We start from the raw sequence: 24,765 nt of genomic DNA, 5'->3' as shown, positions 1-24,765 counted from the left end.
TCTTGAGGTCGCGATGGATGGTTTCGTTGGTAACATACCAAGGTGCGTCTATTAAGGCTCTTAGCGTTTTCGATTGGAATCGTTGTAGTATTTCGATGTTGGAGTTACTTGGACAGCAACAGCTGGTGATACTGTCATACACCTCCATTTATAAACTTTCGAAAATCGATGTGACCTTCAAACTTTAGTGTATTCTGTTTCACAGCACAAAATGTTTCCGAAACGTACGTTTATTGTTACAATAAACTTGACTAGTGGCTCTGAAATACTATCCTTGAAAAAACAATGGGGAAATTGGAGCAAAAGCAGAAGGAAATAAACAAAGACCTTGTTGGTTCGTAAAAATAAAATATGCTACAGGAAAAACTTTTTCCAACGGATTGAGATGCGACAAGCTTTAAAAGCTATGACGCGAATCGAGCGTTTGTCTACAAGAGCGCATTTTCGGTGGATATATATGTCGGAATGACATTGGGGATAGGGTTGTCGGTGTTTGAGGAGTCTTCATTGAAGGTAGCCATCGTTGCGGTGTAACGAAGATACGATTTATTGACACAGGTATGAATAACACAGGTTTGACAATCTACCACGGCGGTGAGACGTCCGCGACACTAGTGACAATGGTCTCCGGTTCGATAACGAATCCGCGGCCAACGGGATGACAGATGGGCGTTCTCGCTGAATCTAAGTCTGATTCGTAAAAATAATTGCTGAGCGTAAAGACGTTACTCTTTGGTCGACGGGAGCGCGTAAAAGAATGCCCGTCCCGTCCCGATGATGCCACAGAGGAAAACTATAATGGGGTGTGTCTAAGGACACGAGATCATCGGATTCGTCGAGGAAAGCCTTCGTTTAGGAAGTAAGGGAAATTGACGTTGCTGCTAATTGGTCAATCTCCATATCGGTGGTTAGAAAAAGATGGTAGCCGCCCTCGAGGGAAAGTTGCTAGTGGGAGACGTCGCTCGTTGAAAAATATGTCTCCCCTATCTTCCCGTAGTTGGGACAAAGACTGTTTGTCTGTTTGAAGGACTTTAGTTAACTAAACCTTAAGATTTATAACGGGCCCTCGGGCTAGCCGAACATGTACTGCGGAGACGCATCGACATCTGGCAATCATCTTACTCGAAGAATAGGGTCTGCGTGTGGCGAGCCACGGGACAGAAACCGTGGGAATGTTTACTGTCGCGTGTCGCCACGAATATTTCTTTTAAGGAGAGCTATAGAATTACTCCATACCTTTGTTAGGCAAAGCGTTCATCCCTTGACCGCGGCTACGTTGGGCGACAGACTGTCACCTCGAGCCAAAGCTCACCGTCACTAATCTCGAACAATTACAATCGGATTGAATAACTACAATAGTTTAGTTACAGTTATAGTAGACTTTAGATTGCAATGTTGCGGGGCTATCCAAAGGTTCCGGTGTCCTTTCATCTCCGACATATAGATATACATGTATATGTGACGAAATATACTAAAGCAATATTGACCCTTTGTCGCTGAAAGTATCAAACTACAAAACTTCCTTTCAAATTTTCAGAATAAGGAAATCAGGATCATGATAAATAATTGGAACATAATTAAAAATAATATATCTTCTCTATAAGATAATGAATACATTGGTTCATTTAATTTTTATGGATATTCAAACGCTTCTGTGAAATAAAACGTCAAGATTATAGAGTATAAAATTCATAGCTATGAAATAACTAAAACTCTGATGTATTATTAAAAATATACGTTAGGTTGTATGTAGTGATACATACAAAGATTACATGTACAAACCCATAATTAACACAATGCTACCGCAACCATTCTGCAATCTACCTTGCCCAAAACACTCTTCCAGTCACCTCCAAACTCTTCAATTCTCTCCACCTAACCACCCACAAACCATTCACAAACATGCAATTCCCGACAAAAGAAGAACTTATCGTCAGTTGTCCTTAACATCTCGTTCATTCATTTGGTCCCTATCCCCCTATTTCCTCCCACTGCGATGATCGCACTACATTTTTCCACGTCTCTATTCTATTCTCTGGATGATCTGAATTCTCGAGCAGTCGAGTGACGATTGATCTGTACAATTGATCGATTTCTTTTTACTACAGACATGCAAGAAATTCCGTGTTGGAGAGCGATATTGCGAGTTCGAGTGCCTGGACCATCTGAAGAACGTTACCAGAACTGGTATAGTTTATGTCGTTGATGATAAGAATTCCTCCACGACTCAGCAACAAGAGCTACTCTGGGTGATGAGCTTAATGGTGCTGTTGCGGCTATTTTAATTTTTCAACAAGGATCCAGATGGCGCCGTTGACGAAATTCTTTCATTATAAACGTCAACGATCAACATCAGCCATCAGGGAACGAAGAAGGTACGCTGTAACGTGTCTGAGTAATTATACCTCGAGGAGTACATACAGTTATGTAATGAAGATTCATATGTGAGTGTTTGTTTTCTTATTTCTTTTCCCTTTGTTTCATTTGAATGGATTTTTTTACTCAAAGAGCGAGGTAAGATTACGTCAGATACGTTTTTACATATGCTAAAAAAATGGAAAATGATGATGATGAATCAATGACACGTAGAAAATTATAATCTATTGTATTGCTGTTATCTAATGGTGTTGTAGTTGACTGTATGGTGGATGTATCTAATGGTGTTGTAGTTGACTGTATGTTGTTCAATATTGCTATGAAACTCTTCTGATTCATTGTCACTTATACGAAGGATGGAAGTATGCGAATTGGGAGAAGTCAGGTTGAGAGATGCAAGATTTATACGCTCGTTCTGTCAGTTATCCCAGTGTCTGTTACGCGATAGAAAATGAACGAACTGAATAATAAATGCATTATCGGCATGAAGATTGCTTGATGTAGGCCACCGCTTTTTTTCTATCCTTCCGATACCATTTTTCTTTTTTTTCTTTTTTTGCGAAACACTTTGCTAGTCGTGAGAAGCAGCAATTCCCTTCTGCGAATCAATTACGGTTCACGAGAAATTGTATTATAGCCTGGAACGTATTCAAATTATCTTCAATTATTCTCGGCTGTTTCCATTTCCATTCGTCTCTTACGTAAGTACTCGTTTGATGTACGTACATAGTGAGACAATAATCGTTAACACCTTTAATGTCTTCAGTATTATAGAATAAGACGCGAAAATACGTTGAAACCTGACTTTTAGATTCGCGAGACTCTATAAGGCTTCGAAAGTCTCTTGTTTCAGGCCGAATAAAAAATTGTAGATGAAGAATTACATTGCGAGGTCTGTTAAGGAAAATTTTAAATCGTATCGTTGTAATAGGATTATTTCAGAGAGGGAAATTACGTGTTGCGTGCGAAGCCACGAGCTTTCTTTCAGGCTAATATACATAATTGTCCTATCGAACTTTCCATCTAAACCGTTGCGCTCACACGTGGATTTTGCATTTCAATTTTCTTACTTACAGTCCAGTCCAGTGAGACCAAGTTAAATTTTTCAGCCCTCCGAGGTAGAATATGTTTTATAGAGAGACGTACAACGCCATGAAGGGGAGACAGATCAATAAATTGGGTTATCTTTAAATTACTGACAATCATTTCATCGACGCGGTTTCACCGACACCGAGTCCCCCGGCAACGTCTGTCAAAGCTTATTTACCGATACACTGAAATCAACCACAATCATTTTACCGACCTCTTCCTTTGCTGACAGTTATTATACTCGCTGTCATATGTTATCGTTGATTATACATCTTTATTTACAAATTCGTTCCTGTGTATAACGAAACAAAGGAAGAAACGAAAATGATACGTTTCATGACGCATTGTTAAATTATTAATTAACGAGAGTTACATATCTACATGAATGCTTTGAAATGTCAGTTATAATTCATGAAAATGGATACAAGCCATTTTACTATACATAAATAGAATTATAAAGACATGTTACGTACTAATGCTTTTACGAAATATATTTCTGTATACGTTTGACGTTTCTGTATTATTCCTTATGTGCTTTCTGCTCTTGTGTTTAGCTCGTCGGAAGTAAAAATACGTTAAGCGAATCAGCTAATCTATTCGAGCGTTTCAACGGCTCAGTCTTCTCTTATGCAACTACCAAAAGAGAAGATAAGTCTTTGGTTATACAACATTTCATAACGTCCAAAGTAACGGGGCACTAATTAGTTGCAACTTTAAGACAGACCAGATATCAGTCATCGTCCGTAAATACATTTATTACGATCGTTTAAAGTTTAAAGAAACACCGTTATAAAGTCGTAATACGAGACAAAGCGAAGAGAAAGTAAACTGTTGGATATATGACAAAATAATTCTATTTTAAATAAGAGACTGGTCAGCGTGGTTATTTTGTTTACAAAATCAAACGAATTTAATGAATGTAATGGTAAGGAAGTAACTATAAGTGGCTGTTAAACTATTTTTATGCTTGAAAAGTAATTCGCAAAGTAATGTAAAGCAGTACTACTGAGTTGTACATAACCTCTTTCAGAATTTGTTCTTAACCTCTTGCTTCATAACTTCCTTAATTATACTCTTCAAACTTATTGACTACTTCGATGTTGTTACGAACAGAAACTGATAAAATATTAATCTTAAATATATATATATATGTACTACTTACTCAAACTATGGATCACATAACCTATACAAAAAAAAAAAAAAAAAAAAAAAAATTATTGTACACTATAAAGCAAGAGGTTAAATCTTTAATCTGTTAAGAATTAAATTTTTTATTGTAACTGCGAAAATTATAAAAGTACCAAGCGAAGCAAGTACGGAATATATGCGGAATATGAATCGCTCAACTAACCAAAGAGCGGCTCAGTGACAAAATTAGTAAAGTAAAGACCACAAATATTACAACATTATATTCTACCACAAAATAATTCTCTATACAAAAAAGGTACACAACGAATCGATTTTTCACAACGATAAGAGTCAACAGAACCAATCAAGACCAGACGAGACTCTCATAAGACAACGATATCAGAGGGATCAAATCAGCGACTTCAATCTATGTTACAGAGTATAGTTATCAAGAAAAATTGCTCTTTTCATGAAAAGTATGGTAATGATACTCTTATAACACATTGTATATCTGGCAGTCGGATGTGCCCGTGGCCATCGGAAATGTAAAGACGACGCTTTTAGAAAGTGATAGCGCCATCGCGTATTAAAAACGCGTTAGAAGAAGGACGGTTTCGCTATCCAAGGCGAATCGAAAAGTGTGCGTGTTGCGAGAATCAGAGTTGATCGAGACGTCGAAGCATAGAGTCGTTAGAATTGAGTTGCGAGTGTTGTCGAGTGTTAGAGTTGCTAGTGAGAGAGAGAGAGAGAGAGAGAGAGAGAGAGAGAGAGAGAGAGAGAGTTACCAAATAGTTGTCAAGTTATTTGTTGTAAATACGAGCGTTGCATTTAGTTTTCCTGTTAATCAAACATCGTTTCTCTGTCTAACTAATATCTGTATTTTCAATCCATTATTAATATATTCCGATATTACAAGTGGGGGCTCGTCCGGGATTGAATAAGACAGAGAAACGATACGATTTAACGGAGCTATTTCTGCGGGAGTAGAAAAGAATAGAATAAAATGGCAAACGTTGAAGACGAACGATTGTCGGGTGAAGAGGATTTGACGCTGGAGGAGCTGAGGAGTAAGCTCGCACAGATGAATCTGCCTATATCCGGTGCGAGATCAGTGCTGGTTGCCAGGTTGAACAGAGCGTGCAAACCTGGTCGATCTACTCCTAAGGATTCGAAGCGTGGCGAAGAACCAACAAACCAGCGAGATCTAAGAAGCAAGCAGAGAGCCGAACGCAGTCAAGAGGGAGAGGAAGACCTCGAGAAGCTGAGGACGAAAGAGCTGAGAGCGCGTCTCGTTAGCTTGGGGTTGAAGGTAACGGGAAGAAAATCCGAACTACGCGCGCGGCTACAGGCGGCCCTAGAAGGAGACGATGTATCGTCGGAAGAAGAGAGCTCCGACGAAAGTGAAGGCGAGGACGATAAACAAGGCGCGCGAGAATACAGGAGAGGCACGCGAGCGGTGTATCAGGACCGCGATGAGTAGCAGCAGAAGGTATGCGTCGGTTCGATGTTGAGTCTTAAAGACGTGGAAGACTCATTAGAGAAATTCAGCGGGGATGATCTGCTGAGGGTAAATCAGTGGGTGGAAGACTTCGAGGAAATGGCAGAAGTGTGGGGTTGGTCAGACGCCCACATGGTGGCCTATGCTAAGAAATTACTCGCAGGCTCCGCTCAGGCCTTCGTACGACAAAAACGATGCGCGAAGTCCTGGGCAAAGCTAAAAAAGGCGTTGAGGAATGAGTTTGAAAATGTAGTAAGCGACCAACAGATACATGGCGAGTTATCCCATAGAAAGAAGAAAGCAGATGAGAGTCTGCAACAATATATGTATCACATGTGCGGGATTGCAAAACAAGGAAGGGTTGATACGCAATCCTTGATAGACTACATTATTCAAGGCATTCCCGACGAGGTCGCGAACAAGACTGTGCTATACGGAGCCAGGAATATCGAGCAATTAAAAGAGCGTTTCAGGCGCTACGAAGCGATAAAAAGAGATATGGAGATGAGGACGAAATTTGAGGAGCCGAAGAGTAACAGGGTAAAGCCGGTGGCGAAGCTGTCCGAAACCGAGAGGAACAAGGAACCCGGTCGATCTGGAGATGCGAGGAAGACGCGATGCTACAATTGCTTCAAATGTAGGGAGTACGGACACATCGCATCAAGTTGCGACAATTTGGGTGAGCCCTCAAAAAAAGTTTACAGCGTGTTTCGGTCGTTACAAACAAGGCGTGGTAAGGATGTTAAGATGGAAAATTTCAAATTGAGCGCGTTGATAGACACCGGTAGTGAGCTGACTCTAATGCGAGCAGATCAGCATGTGAAAATCGGAGCGCCCAGATTAAGTCGGGAAATCGTTGGATTTGGCGGTGTCGGTTCCGGAAGGAATTTTACGCTCGGGAAATTTTCCACGAACATTATTATAGACAATGAGTCGTACTGTATAACCATACACGTAGTTCCAGACACAGTGATGCAACATTCGCTTATTATTGGCGCAGACTTTTTGGACACTGTTGAAATAAGTATAAAAGGGGGAGAATCTTTTATTAGTAGAATAAAGGACGAAAATCCCGATGAGTGTCCGGAAGTCCTCAAGATAGATGTAGAGACACAGGCGAGTGAGATAGATTTGTCACACGTTAAGGACATGCAACATAGGCTAAAAAGAGATTTGAAGAGAACCAAAGCATTGCTAAGAGACGCTCAAACGATGCTGGAGAGATCGAAAGGTGACTCGACGGGTAAAGCAGCTTTACGACAGCTGAAGAACCAGTTAGAAGATGCAGAATGCGCTAGAGCAGTTGCAGTTAAAGAGAAACAGGCACCGGAGCAAGAACCGAATGAGACGCAGGCTTCGTTGCAGGAAGTACTGCGGCAACGTTCCGAAGCAGAAGATCGTGTTAATGTAGCTAGTCGCGAACGAACTGAGCTACTGTCGCAATTGGAAGAAAATAAAGAAGAGTTAGCAGAAGTTTTGAAGAAGTATCGGGCAGCTGTGCAGCAAGTGTCGGAGGAACGGAGAATAGTGGCAAGACACGTGGTGATTGGTAAAGTGGACCACGAGATGGTGTCCTCGTCGGATTCTTGCGGCCAGCAGGAGGACTTAGCGAACATCACGAGGAGGAAGAATCTGGCTAAACAACAGCAACAGGATATTGTTGATGATATTTGCGAATTTACTGAGAAGGATAGCGTTGCGGATGTGAGGGTTGTTTCAAGTTTTCGGATAGACTCGAAGAGAGTGAATGCAAGGCGAACGAAAAGACAAGGGAAGTCGCACGTGCGGAATCCCTCCAATAATATCGATATACAGAGGATGTGGATGACGAGGACGACGATGGGATTGTCGAGGACACGATGAACGTGAAGACCTTCGAAAAAGAAGAGATCATAGTCTCGGTAGATGGTAAGTTGTTAACGTCTTCCATGTACGAACCGAGCCTACGAAAATGTCACGATGCTGCCACGACGATCAAAGCCCCTGACAAGAGTGAAATGGGTAAACAAACAACGGAGAGGAAGATAGAGGAAGAGCGAAAGAGGAGCAGTAGCATCGAGGACGAACAGGCCGCGGTGTTCCAAGAGGAACGAGATCAGCTGCGTGCGGACGCAAAGAGACGGATTGAGGAGATCCAAATCCGAAACAAGCGGGCGTATAACAGGAGACGCAAGAAGGCGACAGCATACAGGACGGGAGATCTAGTGGCAATCGAGAGGATGCAGAGGGGTCCCGGGCTAAAGCTGCATCCGAAGTTTCTTGGACCGTATCGGGTGATAAAAGTCCTGCGAAATGACCGATGCATAGTGCAGCGAGAGGGGGAGCACGAAGGGCCACGTACAACTTCCACGGCAGCCGATCACATGAAATGGTGGAATGCTGACGATAGTGATGTAAGTGCGAGCGGCGATGATGAGCACATCTGAGGGCAGATGTGATTGTCAGGAAAGGCCGATTGTAATATCGTAGAATAGCTTTGATTGGAGATCGGCTGAAAATAGAAAAACCGTGTACGTCGTGTTTCTGTGGTTCGTTTACATTTAAGAGTGCCTACGTGACTAAAGGCACGTAGTTGGTAGTTCTTACATAGGTATGAGGGAAACAATAGACAACGTTAGAAGAAGGACGGTTTCGCTATTCAAGGCGAATCGAAAAGTGTGCGTGTTGCGAGAATCAGAGTTGATCGAGACGTCGAAGCATAGAGTCGTTAGAATTGAGTTGCGAGTGTTGTCGAGTGTTAGAGTTGCTAGTGAGAGAGAGAGAGAGAGAGAGAGAGAGAGAGAGAGAGAGAGTTACCAAATAGTTGTCAAGTTATTTGTTGTAAATACGAGCGTTGCATTTAGTTTTCCTGTTAATCAAACATCGTTTCTCTGTCTAACTAATATCTGTATTTTCAATCCATTATTAATAAATTATAATTAATCGAACAAAATTACACCTTTAATATATTCCGATATTACATTACCGTGATGTAATATTTATCATGCTTATTTTGTACGTAAAACGAATCGTTGGAATATTCCCGAAGCTAACGAAGCATTTCCCAAAAGTTAAACCGAAGAGATTAACGCGAATAGTTAAGTGAAATTTTTCCATTAACTTGCTGACCAACCGGCAAATAAAAAATCATAAAAATTGTTTCAATGTGTTGAGGTCACGCATAACTTCTTTTTTCATTGACGATTACCAAACAGGTAAAATTTCGAAATTGTACGAAGGCCACGTGACCAGATCGTATTGGAATTTGAAGTGCATGGAAAAAGACAACTCGAAGTACAAACCTTGAGCTGTACTACTCGAAGTACAAACGTGAACTAATGGATGCAGAAAAGCAATTAACGCCAAACATCCGAACAGCATCTTGGAGCCCGTCATTGTTCTGAAATAAAAGAAGTGACGAATTAAAAAGACGCAGGACTAATAATAATAAAGGAAACTTAGTTCGTATTATAAATTGAATTTACATCAGAAAAGAAGCACGATCAAGCGAAACAGATCGTAGAAATGACAAATATCATCGATATACGTTTCAGTGTAATTTCACTTTTGAAAATTATTTAGTTTAATACGATCGTATTCATCGCTCCGAAACTTTCATTGTGCTGCAATTTGTGCTGCGTCTTTTTAATTTCTCTATCTTTCTGTGTTTTCGGAAAAATTACTTGAAAGATTAAGAATTGCTTGCCTTATTTTATTTTCGATTAGTTAGGATTTGATTATTCCAGGTAAGGTTTATTATTTATAACAGGTTTTATCACTTGTTTATTATTTAGGAGTTTGTTATTTTAGGATTAGTACCTTTTAGGATTTCTTATCCTTCGAGTTTCTGTTTCAGATATCTAGGTCTATTTCAAGATGTTTTATTACATTAGGATTATTTATTCGATTAAGATAATTTAAGAGTTTCACAATGTACAAAGAAATAATCGCGTGAAATTTAGATTTATGCTTTAAACGTATTAAACACGCGGTAATTTCAATGTCTATAGCCTCGAACGTGTTCTGATTAGTTGTGTCATTGTCTGTGACATTGAAATCACAAAAATCCATTGCAAGTGTGCTGTCATGCAATGTGGATGTAATTGGGTTTTTTGGGGTTAGGTTGGGGTTAGGTTGTATCATCTGATTTGTACAGTACTATTTTAACGCAAGGACAGGAAAGTTATTATATATTTCCCGTCCATTATTTGAATCGTTGTGAAGTGTAACGAATTATATTCGATTCGAGGAGATGTTAATGAATTAGCCATTTCATATGTAATTACATGGAAATAAAAATCATTGCAAAAGTAATTGATCTAATGACAACGGAATTTCCAATATTTTTTTGTTTCGTCACCTCTTTTTCGTAATATATCTTTTATAGGTACGTGATTTATTAATCGTTCGAATGGAAATAATTATTCGTATAATATTCAAACGATTCTAGCCATAAAATAAATTAAAACGATACCTGTCAATGATATGCAATCTGCGTATGACGTCAACCTCGATCTATGCTTATACAAGAAATTTTATCAATCAATGACTAGATATACAATAATCAAATATTATAAAATTTCCTGAAAACCTTTAGGTGTTAATATCTTTAATATTTGCAAGTTATTGTTTAGCGCTAATTAGTTAGAATGTAACAAGTGGTGTACCAGAATTGAGATAATTAAGCCACACGAACAATCTTATTTAGATCTTTTTAATTTTTTAATTCTCTTTTGCTCTAATACTTCGTAAAATTAATCTTCATTAGCTACTACACTTCATAGAATAACAAGAGATAATTTTTCTTATATAACGTTTCATTCATAAAATCTATCATTAAAGTATATCTTCATAAAAATATCATTCCATACTAACGGTATATTTGGTGTCATACGAGATAACAGTTACCAGTGATGACATATGTAACTTTATAAAGATATCTCGTTTTATTATATATTAAAAGAATGTACTCATTGCTGCTATATTTCAGATGAAAAAAAGGCGGCAACGATTTTACAGTAAAATCGTTCGTTTACAACTGATTCATTTACATTTCATGATAATACTGTGCATTCTGAATATGCTATGATTTGGTTTAAAATAATAAATAGTCCATTCTTGCATACTATTGCTCCAGCTTTACTTGTATTTTCGATATTGGTATAAATAGAAAGACAATTAATGTCGTTCGAGTCTATTTTCGGATCATTTATATTACGTTTAATCCATATAGTTATCATATGAGACATAGTATCGTAAAATTTGGAAGAATAAAACGTTCGTACAGGAAGTACATTTTATAAGAACTCCAACAAATCTGCGTGTGCACCTAAAATACAAACTGATAGTGATAGTGATTGTTCATAAGTTTATATACATTATCTAATGTCAATCGAAGGTATCAATTCTTTTTCTCCATAAGAGTACTTTTTCATTTATATGTGTTCAAAAATACATGTGTTCAACCGTGAAGCATATGTCACCTACAACGAAAAAGAGTTTTCCTATACTTAATATTTCCTTTATATACCTATGAAAGTCTATTCTTCGCGTAGTATGAAATTATGAATAAATCTGGAATATTGTTCAATCTGAAAAGAAAAATAACTTATTGACATCATTCATTGATACGAGATTCAGAATGTTTGTTTTGTCTTGCAGAAAAAGAAGGCAGCCCTCCCTTTCTTTTAATGTGAAATAGAAAGCGAAAATTTGAAAACAGATTTTTTGGAAATTTACTTGCAAATATCGTTTTCAATATCGTGATTTTCTTCCCAATGGTACTGTACTTTCAAATTTTCCAGTATCCCTCTAAAAACAAAAAGTCGAACCTCGTTATTGTTAACGTAGGCATTACAAGGAAGCGAAGTATTAGAAAGCAGCTCCTTTTTATTATGGATTTCTCTATAATCATGTAAATAAGAAATTCCGGAAATTTTTTCCTCAAGAATTTAATTCTTGTGTTTTGATTGATAATTATTACACTGCATACTAACTTTTCGCATACTGTTCGCGTCTAACAGTTTCCTAATAATAACTACTTCAAAATTACATATGTTCTTGCACGAATTCAAAAGTACGTATGATACAATTACAATTGATTCTAAAATAATAATTATTTAAAGATATTAAGATACTAATTAAACGTTTCACTGTATTTCAAAATCTGGAACAACAAATTTTTATTTATAAAAAATGAAACTGTCTTTATATATTCTTTGTCATGATGCTATTTCTTATTACCGTGTCGACATTTTTTAAAATTCATTTTGTTATCTCTACGCAATAGGAAAATTCATATACTGCTTAATATTTTTTGCATATTATCCATCCACCGCATGATATCTTCTGAAAAATCAAAATATTAATGTTATATTATTACAATGCTTCTTAAATATCAATTTTTGACAAATTTGAAATCCAATATATTTTGCACAATTATTATTTATCAAAAAATTCCAAGTTAGTAACTTTCTTTTCAAATGGCAAATAACATATACTTTGACTTACCTGTAAGTTTTTGTTCCTAATCATCATTTCCTCTTATAGAACATCATTATTGTTCTTATAATTACTACCAGTGTCATAGATATTGTAGTGGCTACAACTGAATTAATAGAAAATGATAAATAACTGTGTATAACACTAACACATAATTGTGTATAACAATGACAGATAACTTTTACTTACATATCTGTCGATAAGGGATTACTTACTGTGATATCCTGTTGATGTTTCTTAAGGCACTTGATTAGGTGCGATACGGTATCATTCCTTATGGTATACTGTAGATAAGTATTTTAGAAAATAACAAGAATAAATCTAAATTATTCAGAGGTTCCAGTTTCGGCTTAGACATAAATACAGGACCATTTGCAAAGAAGAAAGGGTGCGTTTCTACAGCCTCGTTATAGTAACCATGAATACCAATCTCTGAATTACTGGTTACTAAACATAAATATCCTATAAAATTTAATATATTTCTTTAATTTTTAATACATACATGAGTTAGTAGTTCTAAATTATGAATCATCCTACCTGTGATATTACGCTTTTCCTTATAATATCATCACTCGAGTGAACAACATTAAGATCATGTAAACCATGTCATCCTATCTTACTGCGAAGATACTTAGTTATGTTATCTAACATTATAAAAATATCATCAAATTCAAGTCCTTTTATTCACATCACATGGCCACGACGATCTGGTTCTTCGTTATATAATGTTCTAAAATTTGTCGTATATATAGGATGTACAAACCGTGATATCAAGGTATCAGTTCTTCCTTCCCAAGGGACAGTTTCATTAAAATTCTGATAGAATTAAAAATTAATTATTAATATTCTAACAATCATATATGTTAAATACGTTATAGTCAACGATATATACCTGAGCGAATGTAGGGGTGATTCCTTGATAATTATAAATGTCATCAGCCCACATCATTGTGCCACTTCTTTGTACTCCAGCCTCTAGATTAACAGCCTAAACAAACATACGAAATTTTATAGAAGCTGTACAAAATATAGTATATATGCGCAATATTGAAGCGTTCAAGGGGATATAAAGGTAATGTACATCACATACACGTGTACTCTCATGCAACAAAATACAATTAGATTTAATAGTATAAGCTCTTTTATTCATCATAATAGATTGGAAATTTAAGTGTCTTACGAGGGTGAGTAAAAAGTTACCCGCTCTGTCGGTGTAGAATTTATTTTAAGCAATTGTCAAAAAAGACATACATCATTTTTTGACATAATCACTCGATTTCTGTATACACTTTGTCCATTTGCCGAAGGACCTTTGTATTTTCTCATTAAAAAATGTTTTGGGCTGAGCTGCGAACCACGAATGCATCGTCGTCTTCACCTTTTCATCAGCTTTTTCGGCATCCATCTCGCACAAACTTTTTAAAATCCAAATCTGTCGTGCACTATTGCATAAGCAGAGCCGTGGCTGATTTGCAAATGATTTGCCACATTATCCAGTGTCACTCGTCTATTCCATAGAGCATAAGTTCATGAGCACGTTCAATGTTGTCATCGTGGATGTGGACGGGCGTCCAGCTGTTTTTTCATAACACTCGTGCGATCTTCTTTGAACTTTTGTGCCCATTCAAACACACTTCGTGACAAAACACTTTCTCCATAATGTGCATTAAATCTTTGATAAATATAGGCATCAAACATAACCTCCGACCACAAGAAACGAATCACAGCATCCTGCACTGTTTTCCTGCAAATCACCATTGCAAAGCGCCATTACTCGCGCAACGGTCACAAACGAATTGACGTAACACAAAGAAACCTGCGCAGCAGCACTGAACAGATATTGACGTCATACGAAGAGTGCAGATGGATCAATACGGTCGACAGAAGTTTTAACTATCTGGAGTGCGGATAAATTTTTACTGAGAGTCGTATAGGAATCTATAATCTGTAAGTACACCTTTGGCTGAATGGAAATTTCTCTTACATATAGTCAAAAATGCTTAAACTGTGTATTGAATTGGAAAGTGATAAAAAATAAGTGAAGTTTCGAGGTTGCATGTGATTGCATGAGTACACAGGACGTTTTTAGCGAATAAAAAATAATTTTGAAAGACACGAGACTTATCTTGTATTTTATGCACTCTCTGTGTCCGAATTTCCAGAAGCTCTCTATCTTATGAAGTGTTTTAGATTAGCCGGAAAATTTTGTACGTACGTACAAGAAGTATACGATCTATGTGGAATATTCCATTATTCTCTTGATACAACAGAAACGAAATTTACAGAACTTCTCAGAAAGTTGGTTTATTATTACCAAATTAATAGAATTAATACACGTTTATCATCTTTACATACCTAAGTCGTGGAGGTTTATCGTGCGTAAAAAATTAGTGTCGTTTCAAAGTTACATTTCGTACATTTTAAGCCTATAATTTGTAACGTACAAAACAATGTAAATTTGAGCTGTTTCTTATCTCCACAATAAGAAAATCCAACTTTACGTTTTTTACACAATGATATTTATGGAACAGTAATATCATATTATTGCATCGCTTGGAGAATGAAGTCAAGGTACGATGTGACCCTAGTGTAAACGCTGGGATACCCAGCTGTGCCGCACTTATAAGCATAAGACACAATACCTATTAAATACGAGGTTAATTCATGTTGTATCAGCAGTGGTCCGCCGCGGTCAGCCTGAAAGGATCGTTAAATTTTTAATCAAAGATACTGAAATATATCGATCGAATTGTATTGAAATTATACTTATATACAGTAATAATCTTCTATTGATTTGTGTATTGAAATACTCCAATTTATAACGTACATGTTATATGTATTTTGAGCAAAACTAAGATTAGAAGGAAATTAGATTAAATACCATAACGAGGTGTGAGAAGTGGGCAAAACTATTAAATTGTGTTTATCTATTATTTTTAATGTTTAAGACGTCGATTTGATGTTAATTCGAATCGACGTGTCTTCAGATACCGTATAGTTTGTAGTAACTCTGTAACTTAATTACCGTACAAGAATCCTCTCCACCCTGAGCATGTTCGGCGCATATTATACCATCAGTGATATCAGGTGCATTAGGAAATTTGGAATAAGCTATTTTGCATTCGGCGTTCTTAATCACTGGCATTTGTACTTCCATTAATGCATTACGTCGTGGTCGTCCTACGAAGAAAATAAGAAAGATATTTAAGACTGGAACTATTTAATTTTATTATAAAATTGATATCACTTACTATATCTTAATGCTCCCGATCCAGCAACAAGGGGGTTATAGCCGACGAAGTTGCTCTTTCGTAGGGGCTCTTTCGTACAAATGGGATATACGTACCCTGAAAAATAAAAAAATAAATGAAAATGCAGGAAACGAATGACCAAAAGTATGAGAAAGAATTATACACGCTTTATGACACAATATATGTGTACAGTAAGAAATTTCAGGATATGATACTTCAGTAATACTCAATAGCATATATATATATATATATTTGAGGACTTACTCGAAAATGGCACCTCCTCCACCAATCTAAGAATGGCAATATTATGATTGTGTATGTTTTCTATTCCATCCATATGTGCACAATGTGCTGCGGTCAAAACATGCCTAGCCGATATCAGGGAACCTCCGCACTTCCATAGTGGTTTGTCTGGGTTTCGGGGATTACGAAAACCTAATGCAGCGATCCATGGCCAAGCGCCTAAAATGCAATAGTCATAGTTGTGAATATACATAATTTTTTCTCACATAACGGGTAACAACGATTATTACCTATTCGATATTCGATCATACAGCAGACGATAAGTACATACGTACAAATACTCTGAAATAGAGATTTGATAAAGACAGAAATTAAATTTTTATTCCAGTGGAATACAAATTATTAAATAATTCTATATAATTTCTATTTGAACTATACTGAACTATAAAGTTCAAACGTGTAATTTCTGCCCTAACAGTTTTTGATCTCTATCCATATTATTACTCCTATATCAATTTTTTATTTCAAGCAAAAAGATACTCTTCCTAACATGAAGTAAAAGAAAGAAATAATTCAAGTTAATAAGTAAAGTTACTACCGATAAAATCATAGCATTATTATTTAGTCTAATTGAAATGTACATTGATGTGCTGTTTAATGCCTTTAAAGTTCATTCTTTGCAGTAAATGGCTTATTATTAATCGGAAAGAAAGACATAAAACGTACCAAGTTCAGCTGGTTTACCATCGACCACCCTGGTATGAGAGACGTTGCTAAAACCACAGTATGGTGGTCGCAAAGCCTTATACTTATACACAGTTTTTATTAAAATTTCTCTCTTCTCTTTGTTTGGATCGTTCGGACAGCAAACGATCGTAACATTGCCCTGGTATCTGCACACTGATCGTCTATAAAAATCGGTGGCTGTACGGTACTGTATCTGCCATATTTCTTGCAGAGGTTTACATTTTCTGTAGTCAAGGCACCTGCCTTCTTGATTGTCCGGTGTGGTACATTCTGGATCAAACAATTTTAAAACATTTATACAGTTCAAAGATGCGTAAGAAAGCGACACCGATTACTCAACTTTCGAAGTAAAAGGCCGATCAAGTCCACCGGATTGCCCTACAGACACGTATTAATCCGTAAGAGTTAGTCATCATGTTGATAATAATTATCTAAAGAAACTTTTCACGTGAAAATATAAAATTTTAATTGATTAGATATTGTGTTAGCCATACTTAAGAAAGAAAATGAAAATGAATGAAATGAAAGAAAAGGACTACCTTCAACCTCATGTTTTAAATAAACACTTTGTCAGTTTTGCGGTAAATAAATTCTTAGGAATTCAGGACAGTTTTTAGTGAATCATTTTGTTTCGACCGTTCGCGGAGAGACGCGATCGCGAGATAGCACGTCAACGAGAGTTGTAAGTTCCCGTTACGATTAAATAATCGACGCCACGAACTGATCGATCCCCTTATTTCGATTATGATAATAAGGGTAGTTCAACGAAATTCCACAGAATTAACACAAATAAATTAATGTTTATTTCAACAACTTATTAACTAGAAAGATATAAATGGAACAAAAAAAATGTAACTGCGTTTTGGTTGATAAGTAATGCGCGACATACCACATGTGTTGACGGTTCGACATCTCGAAAAGTTCTGAACGCCTTTCGATTTTTTTCGTTTTTTCTGGAAGGCGACCCCCACTACGTTCGGATCACGCCACATTCTTTTACTGCGAGGTAAAATACGGGCCACGAGTCGACGTTTCTGGAAGTCGCCCTGCTTAATGAACCATGCGCTTGCCACTACAATGTTTGTTTGCCGGGCAGACGCGACGATCCGTCTGCGACATTATAGTGCCGCGATCGATAGTTAAGAATATGACCTATTGTAAGCCGCATGGCGTAACATTCTCCCCCCGTTGAGAGGGTACCGATCAAACTAGCGAGGTGTGGTTGAAGTTCCCATCTTATTTCGTCTCGGTGGCTAGTTGTTCGGGTTTCTCGAGATCGGGTTGAATTGGCAGTGGGACAAGCCTTTTGACGCCCCGATCCAAAATGCTCTTTGCCGTCTGAACTGTAGCTGTCCGGATGACACCATCGGCGCCTGGTTGAACCTTGATAACTCGGCCCAGAGGCCAATGCATGGAGGGAACGTTGTCCTCTCTGAGGATGACGATTGTGCCCTTTTGGATGCTGTGTCCACCCTTGCTCCATTTATTGCGGTTGGTTAGCTCGTTCAAATACTCCTTATGCCAGCGGTTCCAAAAATGTTGTTTAAGCTGTTGGATATGCTGCCATTTGGAGAGTCGGTTCGATGGAATGTCTCTGAAATCTCGATCACGTAAGCACATTAATGAATCGCCAATGAGGAAATGTCCGGGAGTGAGGGCTAGGAGATCATTTGGATCGGTGGAGATAGGAGTTAGCGGGCGGGAATTGAGGACTGCTTCTATTTCTATGATAAGAGTATTACGGTGTTAAGCTCATATGTTTCTGTTTCTCCACTCGCGCTGCGCCATAATATCCTTTGATATTTCCGATCCTCTGGTCGTACGAGGAATTGCCGATACAGGAATTTTCTCGATGTCGCCAGTGAGTACGTACTGATGAGCGCGGAATCTAATTAATATGCAAAATAAATTGTGAATTGATTCGAGAATATAGGATTTCCCCATTTTCATGATTATCGTGATTTTTGTATAAATATATTTTTTAAGATACTAATAATTAGGTACTTATAAATTAGTATTATCAATTATTTTGCATTTATAATTCCGCCTCTAGTATAAGTGTTAATTGAAAACTAACTTTATGTTTGAAAAAGTACTAGCAAAGTCGTTGAGTAACAAGCCACTGATGCTAACACAAATAGCATTGTCGTAATTAAATATTTCTAAATATTCATTTTTCATTTTGAACCTGTAGAAACAATTTATTATATATACTATTAGCTAAGTAATTGCATATTTAATTAAGTCGAAATATAAAACTTAGTTATTTTAATAATTTAAAAAATAAAAAACTGACAAACATTTCAATTTAATTTATGGTTGGAACAAAAGACAGTTATTCTTCATTAATTGAAATATTGCAATGCAGAGTACTTTCCAAAATACGCCGAGAGTATTCCTGATGGTGAAACGAGCGTTGCTTCATCGAACGCAGCTAAAGAAAACAACATCTATGTAGTTGGTGGTACGATGCCTGAAATAGGGGGCGATAAATTGTACAATACCTGTACTATTTGGGGTCCCGATGGAACTTTGATAGCAAAACACCGAAAGGTAAGTAATATATTCCTTTATGGCTTTGAATTTGAAAATATTGGGGCGAAGAAAGTGACTCTATCTAGGAATAATTTAGGAATATACATATGTACATACGTATACTATAACCAATTCTATAATTTACGGTTTATAAAATACGTTATGATACGGGAAACGCCCATTTTTGTTGTAATGTGTTTGTGTTGTATAAATTTTTCACATACTTAAAATATTATTATACTTATTTTTTCTCCTTTTTAAACATTATTAAATGATAGGATTTTTTAATAAAAGAAAGTGATAAAAACGCTGTCAGTTATTAAATAAAAAATAATTAAAGTTTAGGAGTTGGTAACTTTGATATTAAATTACAAAAGTTGCAGCAATAGAATTAGCGACTACATTTTTATGTTATTAGGTACATCTATTCGACATCGACATTCCTAATAAGATTACTTTTCGAGAGAGTGATTCACTCAGTCCTGGTAACTCCCTAACGACGTTCGATGTGAAGGGCTGCAAAATAGGTATTGGCATTTGCTATGATATTAGATTCGAGGAAATGGCACGCATTTATCGGAACAAAGGTACAGTAACTTAATCGATCAATACTTAACTAGCAAAAAATTAAATATCTTTCTTAAATATATTCTATATAAAATTAATATAATCTGTAACTCTGTATAAAAAGAAGCTTAATTTAAAAAACCAGTATATTTGCTGAAAATGAAACAAATAAAAGAATTAAAAGCACAATAAGAGGACTGTCCTCGCATATTCAGAAATGATGGAATGTGAATCGTGCAACTACGAAGTTAATTGGTATTCGGTGGCTTCATATTTCCTGCTTCTCTGGGTTAGGTTGCCAAATGCTGATATATCCAGCGGCATTCAATATGACCACTGGACCACTGCACTGGTCATTACTTCAGCGTTTCAGAGCGAATGATAATCAATTATACGTTGCCTGCATATCACCGGCTCGTGTTCCTTAAGCAAGTTACGTCGCATGGGGACATACACAGTTGACCAATCCCTGGGGAAAGATTCTTTACGATTTGGAAACTCAAGAGAATATGGCAGTCACCGATATCGGTAATTTACAGCTTAAAATTAAAAGCGAGAGATCCATGATGTAATTAATTTTTAGTCTCGTTAATTTATCGATTTAGCCATCTTCCTCTGTATTTGTTGAATTTATTAGTAAGCATTACTTATTACTTCGTATGTTTCTTTTTTCTATCAGATCTAAAAGTTGTTGAGGAAGTAAGGGCTCAGATACCTACATTTTCTCAGAGACGTACAGATTTGTACGACACTGTCTGTAAGAAGGAGTAACTCTACACTAAAACAGAAAATGTTTTTTTATAATATTTCTACTACGATATCCTTTTTTTGTGAATTATTACTAATTTCTTATCATTTGTACTAAATGAATGACTCAATTAAGAAAACCAAAACGTTATAAATAATAATCTGTATATCTTGTGTATCAACATGTAATTGGATATTATAATAATATAGGATAATAATATAGGAGAATAATAATATAGAAAATAATACATGCTTTTAAACACCTTTAATATCGATCACATAAATTGTAATAATTCACAATGATCACGCATACATAAAAGACCCTTTGATAGTAAAATTTACGATCAAAACGCAATTACGTATCGTTTAACAACATTTAATTTATAACACCTTTTAAACATTTAGACAGATTAACACATAACACTTCTTATATAGAAACATCAATTCGAAGTTATCAGCTTGGAGAAATTGGTCGATTAATACCTGTAGATTGTCTGTCTCGATGAAAGACTTAAAGAGAGCAAAAACATGATAATGCCGCTAATATAATATTCCTTCTTTCTTGTATCTGTCTGCCTCTCAGGTCGTTTTACTAATTACAATAAGTAATTTCGCCTTCTTTGCGCTCTCTTTTAACGCATTCGAGACCGAAAGAAATTCATATCAGTCAGTAGGCAAGGGTATAATATACATATTTTATATATAACTTATGTAGTAATGTATATATCATGTTAATTTCATATTTTTTTCAATATAGAATTATTATATATATATATTTAACTGTACATAATACATTATAGAATAACGTAGTATATAATTTTATATTTTAAAAATATGAGGCATACTATTCAAGATTGTCGTCGATTTAAAATCAAAGTATGAAAAGGATACCCTGGAGAGAGTAAAACACAGAATCATTCTAACTAAACATTCAGATCGTACCGACACCTAGGTATCGTCTTACAATTAAATCTCGGTCTCGAATGGATTAAAATGAAATACATACTTGCAGCTTCAACATCTTCAATATCGAGGAGATTCAAACTTTACAAATAAAAGCGGCCTGTTCCCCTTTCCACGACAGACTCTCATACCATATCCGCTCTTATCCAGGCTTTTACTTGAAACCAGCAATGCGTTCATTTACAATTTAAATTTACCCGGACCATCCACTGAATCGTCAGCCCTTTACAAGAAATGAGAGGGAACGTTCGCCCTTGAACACATAAAACAAAAAAAAAAAAAAAAAAATAGAAAAGGAAAAAAACCACAAATTTTAGTGAAGCTATTTTATTGAAACTTATTATATCATTTTAACAGCTATATATAAAACGTTGAATTATTTCCTTTCGCGCTGAGCAATTTTATTTCAAATTTCTAGCTTCAGAATGATAATTACGTATTTGTAATTATCAACAAGCTTTAAAAATATGGAATATTCAGCCAGATGAAATATAGGTAAAGTATTTAGAAGAAAAAAGATTGAAATGTTTTATGTAAAACGATTAAATTAAGTGGAAAACTGCGCTTCTTCCTGCTCCTCTACATGGCGCTACGCGGGACTCGCTTCTGAGCACGTCTTTCTCGTTGGAGGCTTCTTCTTTCTTTTCTTTCCCAGTAGAATTTTTGCACAATTCTTTCTCCCTTTTATCATTAAATTACCTCTAATTCTTAACAATCTTTAATCTTTGTCTCTTCTTCCCTATATATATATTTTTGTTTACTTTTCTCCGTAGCGAATTTTGTCTTTCTGACGCAGGATTAGGTTCCTGGACTTAGGGAGTTGCTACACGCCAGCTCCACCATGGCGACGGCATTCACTAGGCAGCCTACATAGCCACCTTTCAGCTCACGCTTCGGGACACTTTTTTCGCTGAGATTCTCCGCGATGAGGCATGAAAGCAGAGACCACCGTCTGCGGAGGCATGATTATTCTATTGTTCCTTTTAACGAGTAATCGTTTTACTCGAGTCCTCTCACTAAACCGTAAGTACGAAAGACTATTATACTTAGATAGGTACTTGGTCTCAAGAACCAACTTATTTTGGTCTTTCGATTAAGTTCTTAATTAAATGCTCAATTAGATATTCCTAAATATATCTTCATAATATTTCCCTCATCTATTTCTTTGACATTCTAGCAACCTCGTTAAGACGTCCGCCACTTCAACTTCTATCTACAAGTGGCAAAAACTGAAGCTGACCTTCTTCATGGAGAAACATGCCGGAAATGGCATCCGCACGTGTGAATAATTATACTCAGTGTCCAGGTAGTTCTTTCGATCATCCGATAGAAGTCGTTTCTGTTTTTCAGAGTTCGTTCACGTCTCCAGAATGTAAAAATATCCAAGGAAGTACCATTAGGAAGCAATGAAATTCAGAGTTTCTGTGGTTATTCCTTTTTCTGATTGTTTCTTTTCTTTGCCCAAAATGGATGATTTCTATATCAAATTGTTTATTCGTATTTTTTTTTTAATATTCCTTGAGATTTTCAATCAACTCGATTTCGAATTTTTTAGCACCCGATCTTCTGGTTGACGTCGTTAAGAAAGAGGAACGAGTGCACAGGAAGCATGGTCGGCGTGAGCATGATTAGATCCGGTCTGCCCGATGACCTTGCCAGTGATAATAGCGGTTCGTTAAGGTGGTTGCAGTCTTGATTTGCTTCTGTTTCGATTTCCAGCGAACTCGTCAGCCGGCATGGCTTCCGAGATGCTCCCCCTGAAACAAGTCGAAGGGAAATAATTAATGGACTCTCTGTTCGATTGTACGTGGATGACAAGCTGACCGTAAAAAGAAATATACAAATACGATTAGAAAATATAATCCGAACCCCTTTCGGTTTGATCTGAAGGTTTCTTTTTCTAGACGGAACCAAAGATTCTTATCTGGTTTATGGTGAGCTAAGGAACTCTTTGAAAACAGCATTTATAACTTTCGAAAAAGAGACAGGTATTTCTTGCGCGAACAATTGAATAATTAATTCGTTCTCTAAATATCCTTATTTGTTGTTCCTAAAATACATAATGATTGGAAGCTTCTTACGGGAAGCGCAATCAGCCGCTGATATCATTGAAGTCGAAACGCCATTAAAACCATATTACGATTCGCATGCGACATGCTCCATTCATGAAAACACAAAAGCAATAAACAAGTACAAATCAACGAAATAAATCCTCCGAGAACGAGACGTTACAGGAATTATACCATTGCGAGGATACAAAAGACTTGCTCATGAGCTACTTCCTTCAAGTAGTCGAGCGGTGTATTTTCCGGTCGTTAACTTCCATATAATGGGATATTAAAGAGTACGGACACAACGCTGCTATTTTTCAACTATTCATTATCAAATTACGCAGCGGGAATCGTTGCAACGACAAAACTGTAACGACTCGTACCTGCGTATCTTCCATTTAGCTGCGGTAAACGCTGACTTGTCTGCGTTTTTTTTTTTCACTTCCTCGTTACGGAAACCAGGAAAAGTGATTCACAATACAGTTTCTAACTGTACTTCTCGCGATTCTTTCTTAGAAACAAGCAATTGCTTCTTTTCAATTTCCTAAATCTATAATAAAACAGTCCATTCCTTGAATAGAAATTAACTTTAAAACTTTAGGCGCATACATTGTACGTATCGTATGTATGTATTTTGATTTGAAAAGAAACGCGGCAAACGCCTTTGAAAAGACGTTAGGTTTTCAACACCTTAACTAACTTAATTCCAGCGAGTTGCAAATCTGCTGCATCTCCAACATCTGAATATCAATCTTTTACAATGACTTGTTCTCCAATTTATTAAAATTACATCTCTCCCGTTGCACCGACCTTCTTTAAAGGTTCCCGCGGCAGGTTGAACCCGCATCACGTATCTTCCCTCTTCCTTCCACCCCCTGTTCCCTTTCTCTTTCTATCGGACGGGAAGAGCGGGAACGCTTAAAACGCGCGAATCACGCGAGCGCCTCACGATTTGCGAAACATCACGTGAAAATCACCGATCCGATCTCCGTGCGCGCGGTGCACCGTGGGGGTAACGATTAAATCGACAGGATATACTTTATTAGCTATTCCGTTATTACAGGCTGTAGTTGGCGGGGAAATAGTCACT

General features: G+C 36.8%; 2 protein-coding genes and 4 long non-coding RNA genes across 8 annotated transcripts in view; 2 read left to right on the top strand and 4 right to left on the bottom strand.

Annotated features, from left to right (window-relative positions):
• LOC126877002 (venom serine protease Bi-VSP-like) overlaps positions 1-24,765 on the bottom strand; it is a 164,793-nt gene that overhangs the window by 22,401 nt on the left and 117,627 nt on the right. Inside the window, exon 2 of one of the 2 annotated variants that reach the window (XR_007694668.1) lies at positions 14,195-14,516. The exons of the other annotated variant lie outside the window; for it this stretch is intronic. The gene's annotated coding sequence lies outside the window, so the exon portion shown is untranslated. Of the gene's footprint in view, positions 1-14,194; positions 14,517-24,765 lie in introns of those variants that run through there. 2 annotated transcript variants of the gene reach the window in all.
• On the bottom strand, positions 13,160-13,878 carry LOC126877014 (uncharacterized). The gene is made up of 3 exons (XR_007694682.1): positions 13,772-13,878; positions 13,464-13,559; positions 13,160-13,387 (listed from the first exon to the last, which is right to left on the bottom strand). It is a non-coding gene; the product is annotated as an uncharacterized LOC126877014 (long non-coding RNA).
• LOC126877007 (venom serine protease Bi-VSP-like) lies at positions 14,604-15,744 on the bottom strand. The gene is made up of 2 exons (XM_050639874.1): positions 15,597-15,744; positions 14,604-15,268 (listed from the first exon to the last, which is right to left on the bottom strand). Exons 1-2 carry the CDS (start codon positions 15,726-15,728, stop codon positions 15,113-15,115), a joined length of 288 nt encoding a protein of 95 aa, XP_050495831.1. The 5' UTR covers positions 15,729-15,744; the 3' UTR covers positions 14,604-15,112.
• LOC126877011 (uncharacterized) lies at positions 16,092-17,064 on the bottom strand. 2 transcript variants are annotated; one of them, XR_007694679.1, is made up of 3 exons: positions 16,707-17,064; positions 16,356-16,610; positions 16,092-16,284 (listed from the first exon to the last, which is right to left on the bottom strand). It is a non-coding gene; the product is annotated as an uncharacterized LOC126877011 (long non-coding RNA). The 2 variants fall into 2 exon arrangements; XR_007694678.1 differs by having other exon boundaries at positions 16,792-17,064.
• On the top strand, positions 19,306-21,437 carry LOC126877009 (uncharacterized). The gene is made up of 3 exons (XR_007694675.1): positions 19,306-19,365; positions 19,766-20,442; positions 20,594-21,437. It is a non-coding gene; the product is annotated as an uncharacterized LOC126877009 (long non-coding RNA).
• LOC126877008 (uncharacterized) lies at positions 21,459-24,439 on the top strand. Its single transcript, XR_007694674.1, has 2 exons — positions 21,459-23,427; positions 23,529-24,439. It is a non-coding gene; the product is annotated as an uncharacterized LOC126877008 (long non-coding RNA).

Source organism: Bombus huntii, unplaced genomic scaffold (assembly GCF_024542735.1).
Source record: "Bombus huntii isolate Logan2020A unplaced genomic scaffold, iyBomHunt1.1 ctg00000110.1, whole genome shotgun sequence".
In the NCBI taxonomy this organism is placed as follows: domain Eukaryota; kingdom Metazoa; phylum Arthropoda; class Insecta; order Hymenoptera; family Apidae; genus Bombus; species Bombus huntii.
Note: the sequence above shows the minus strand (reverse complement) of the source record. Positions and strands in the feature narration are given on the sequence as shown.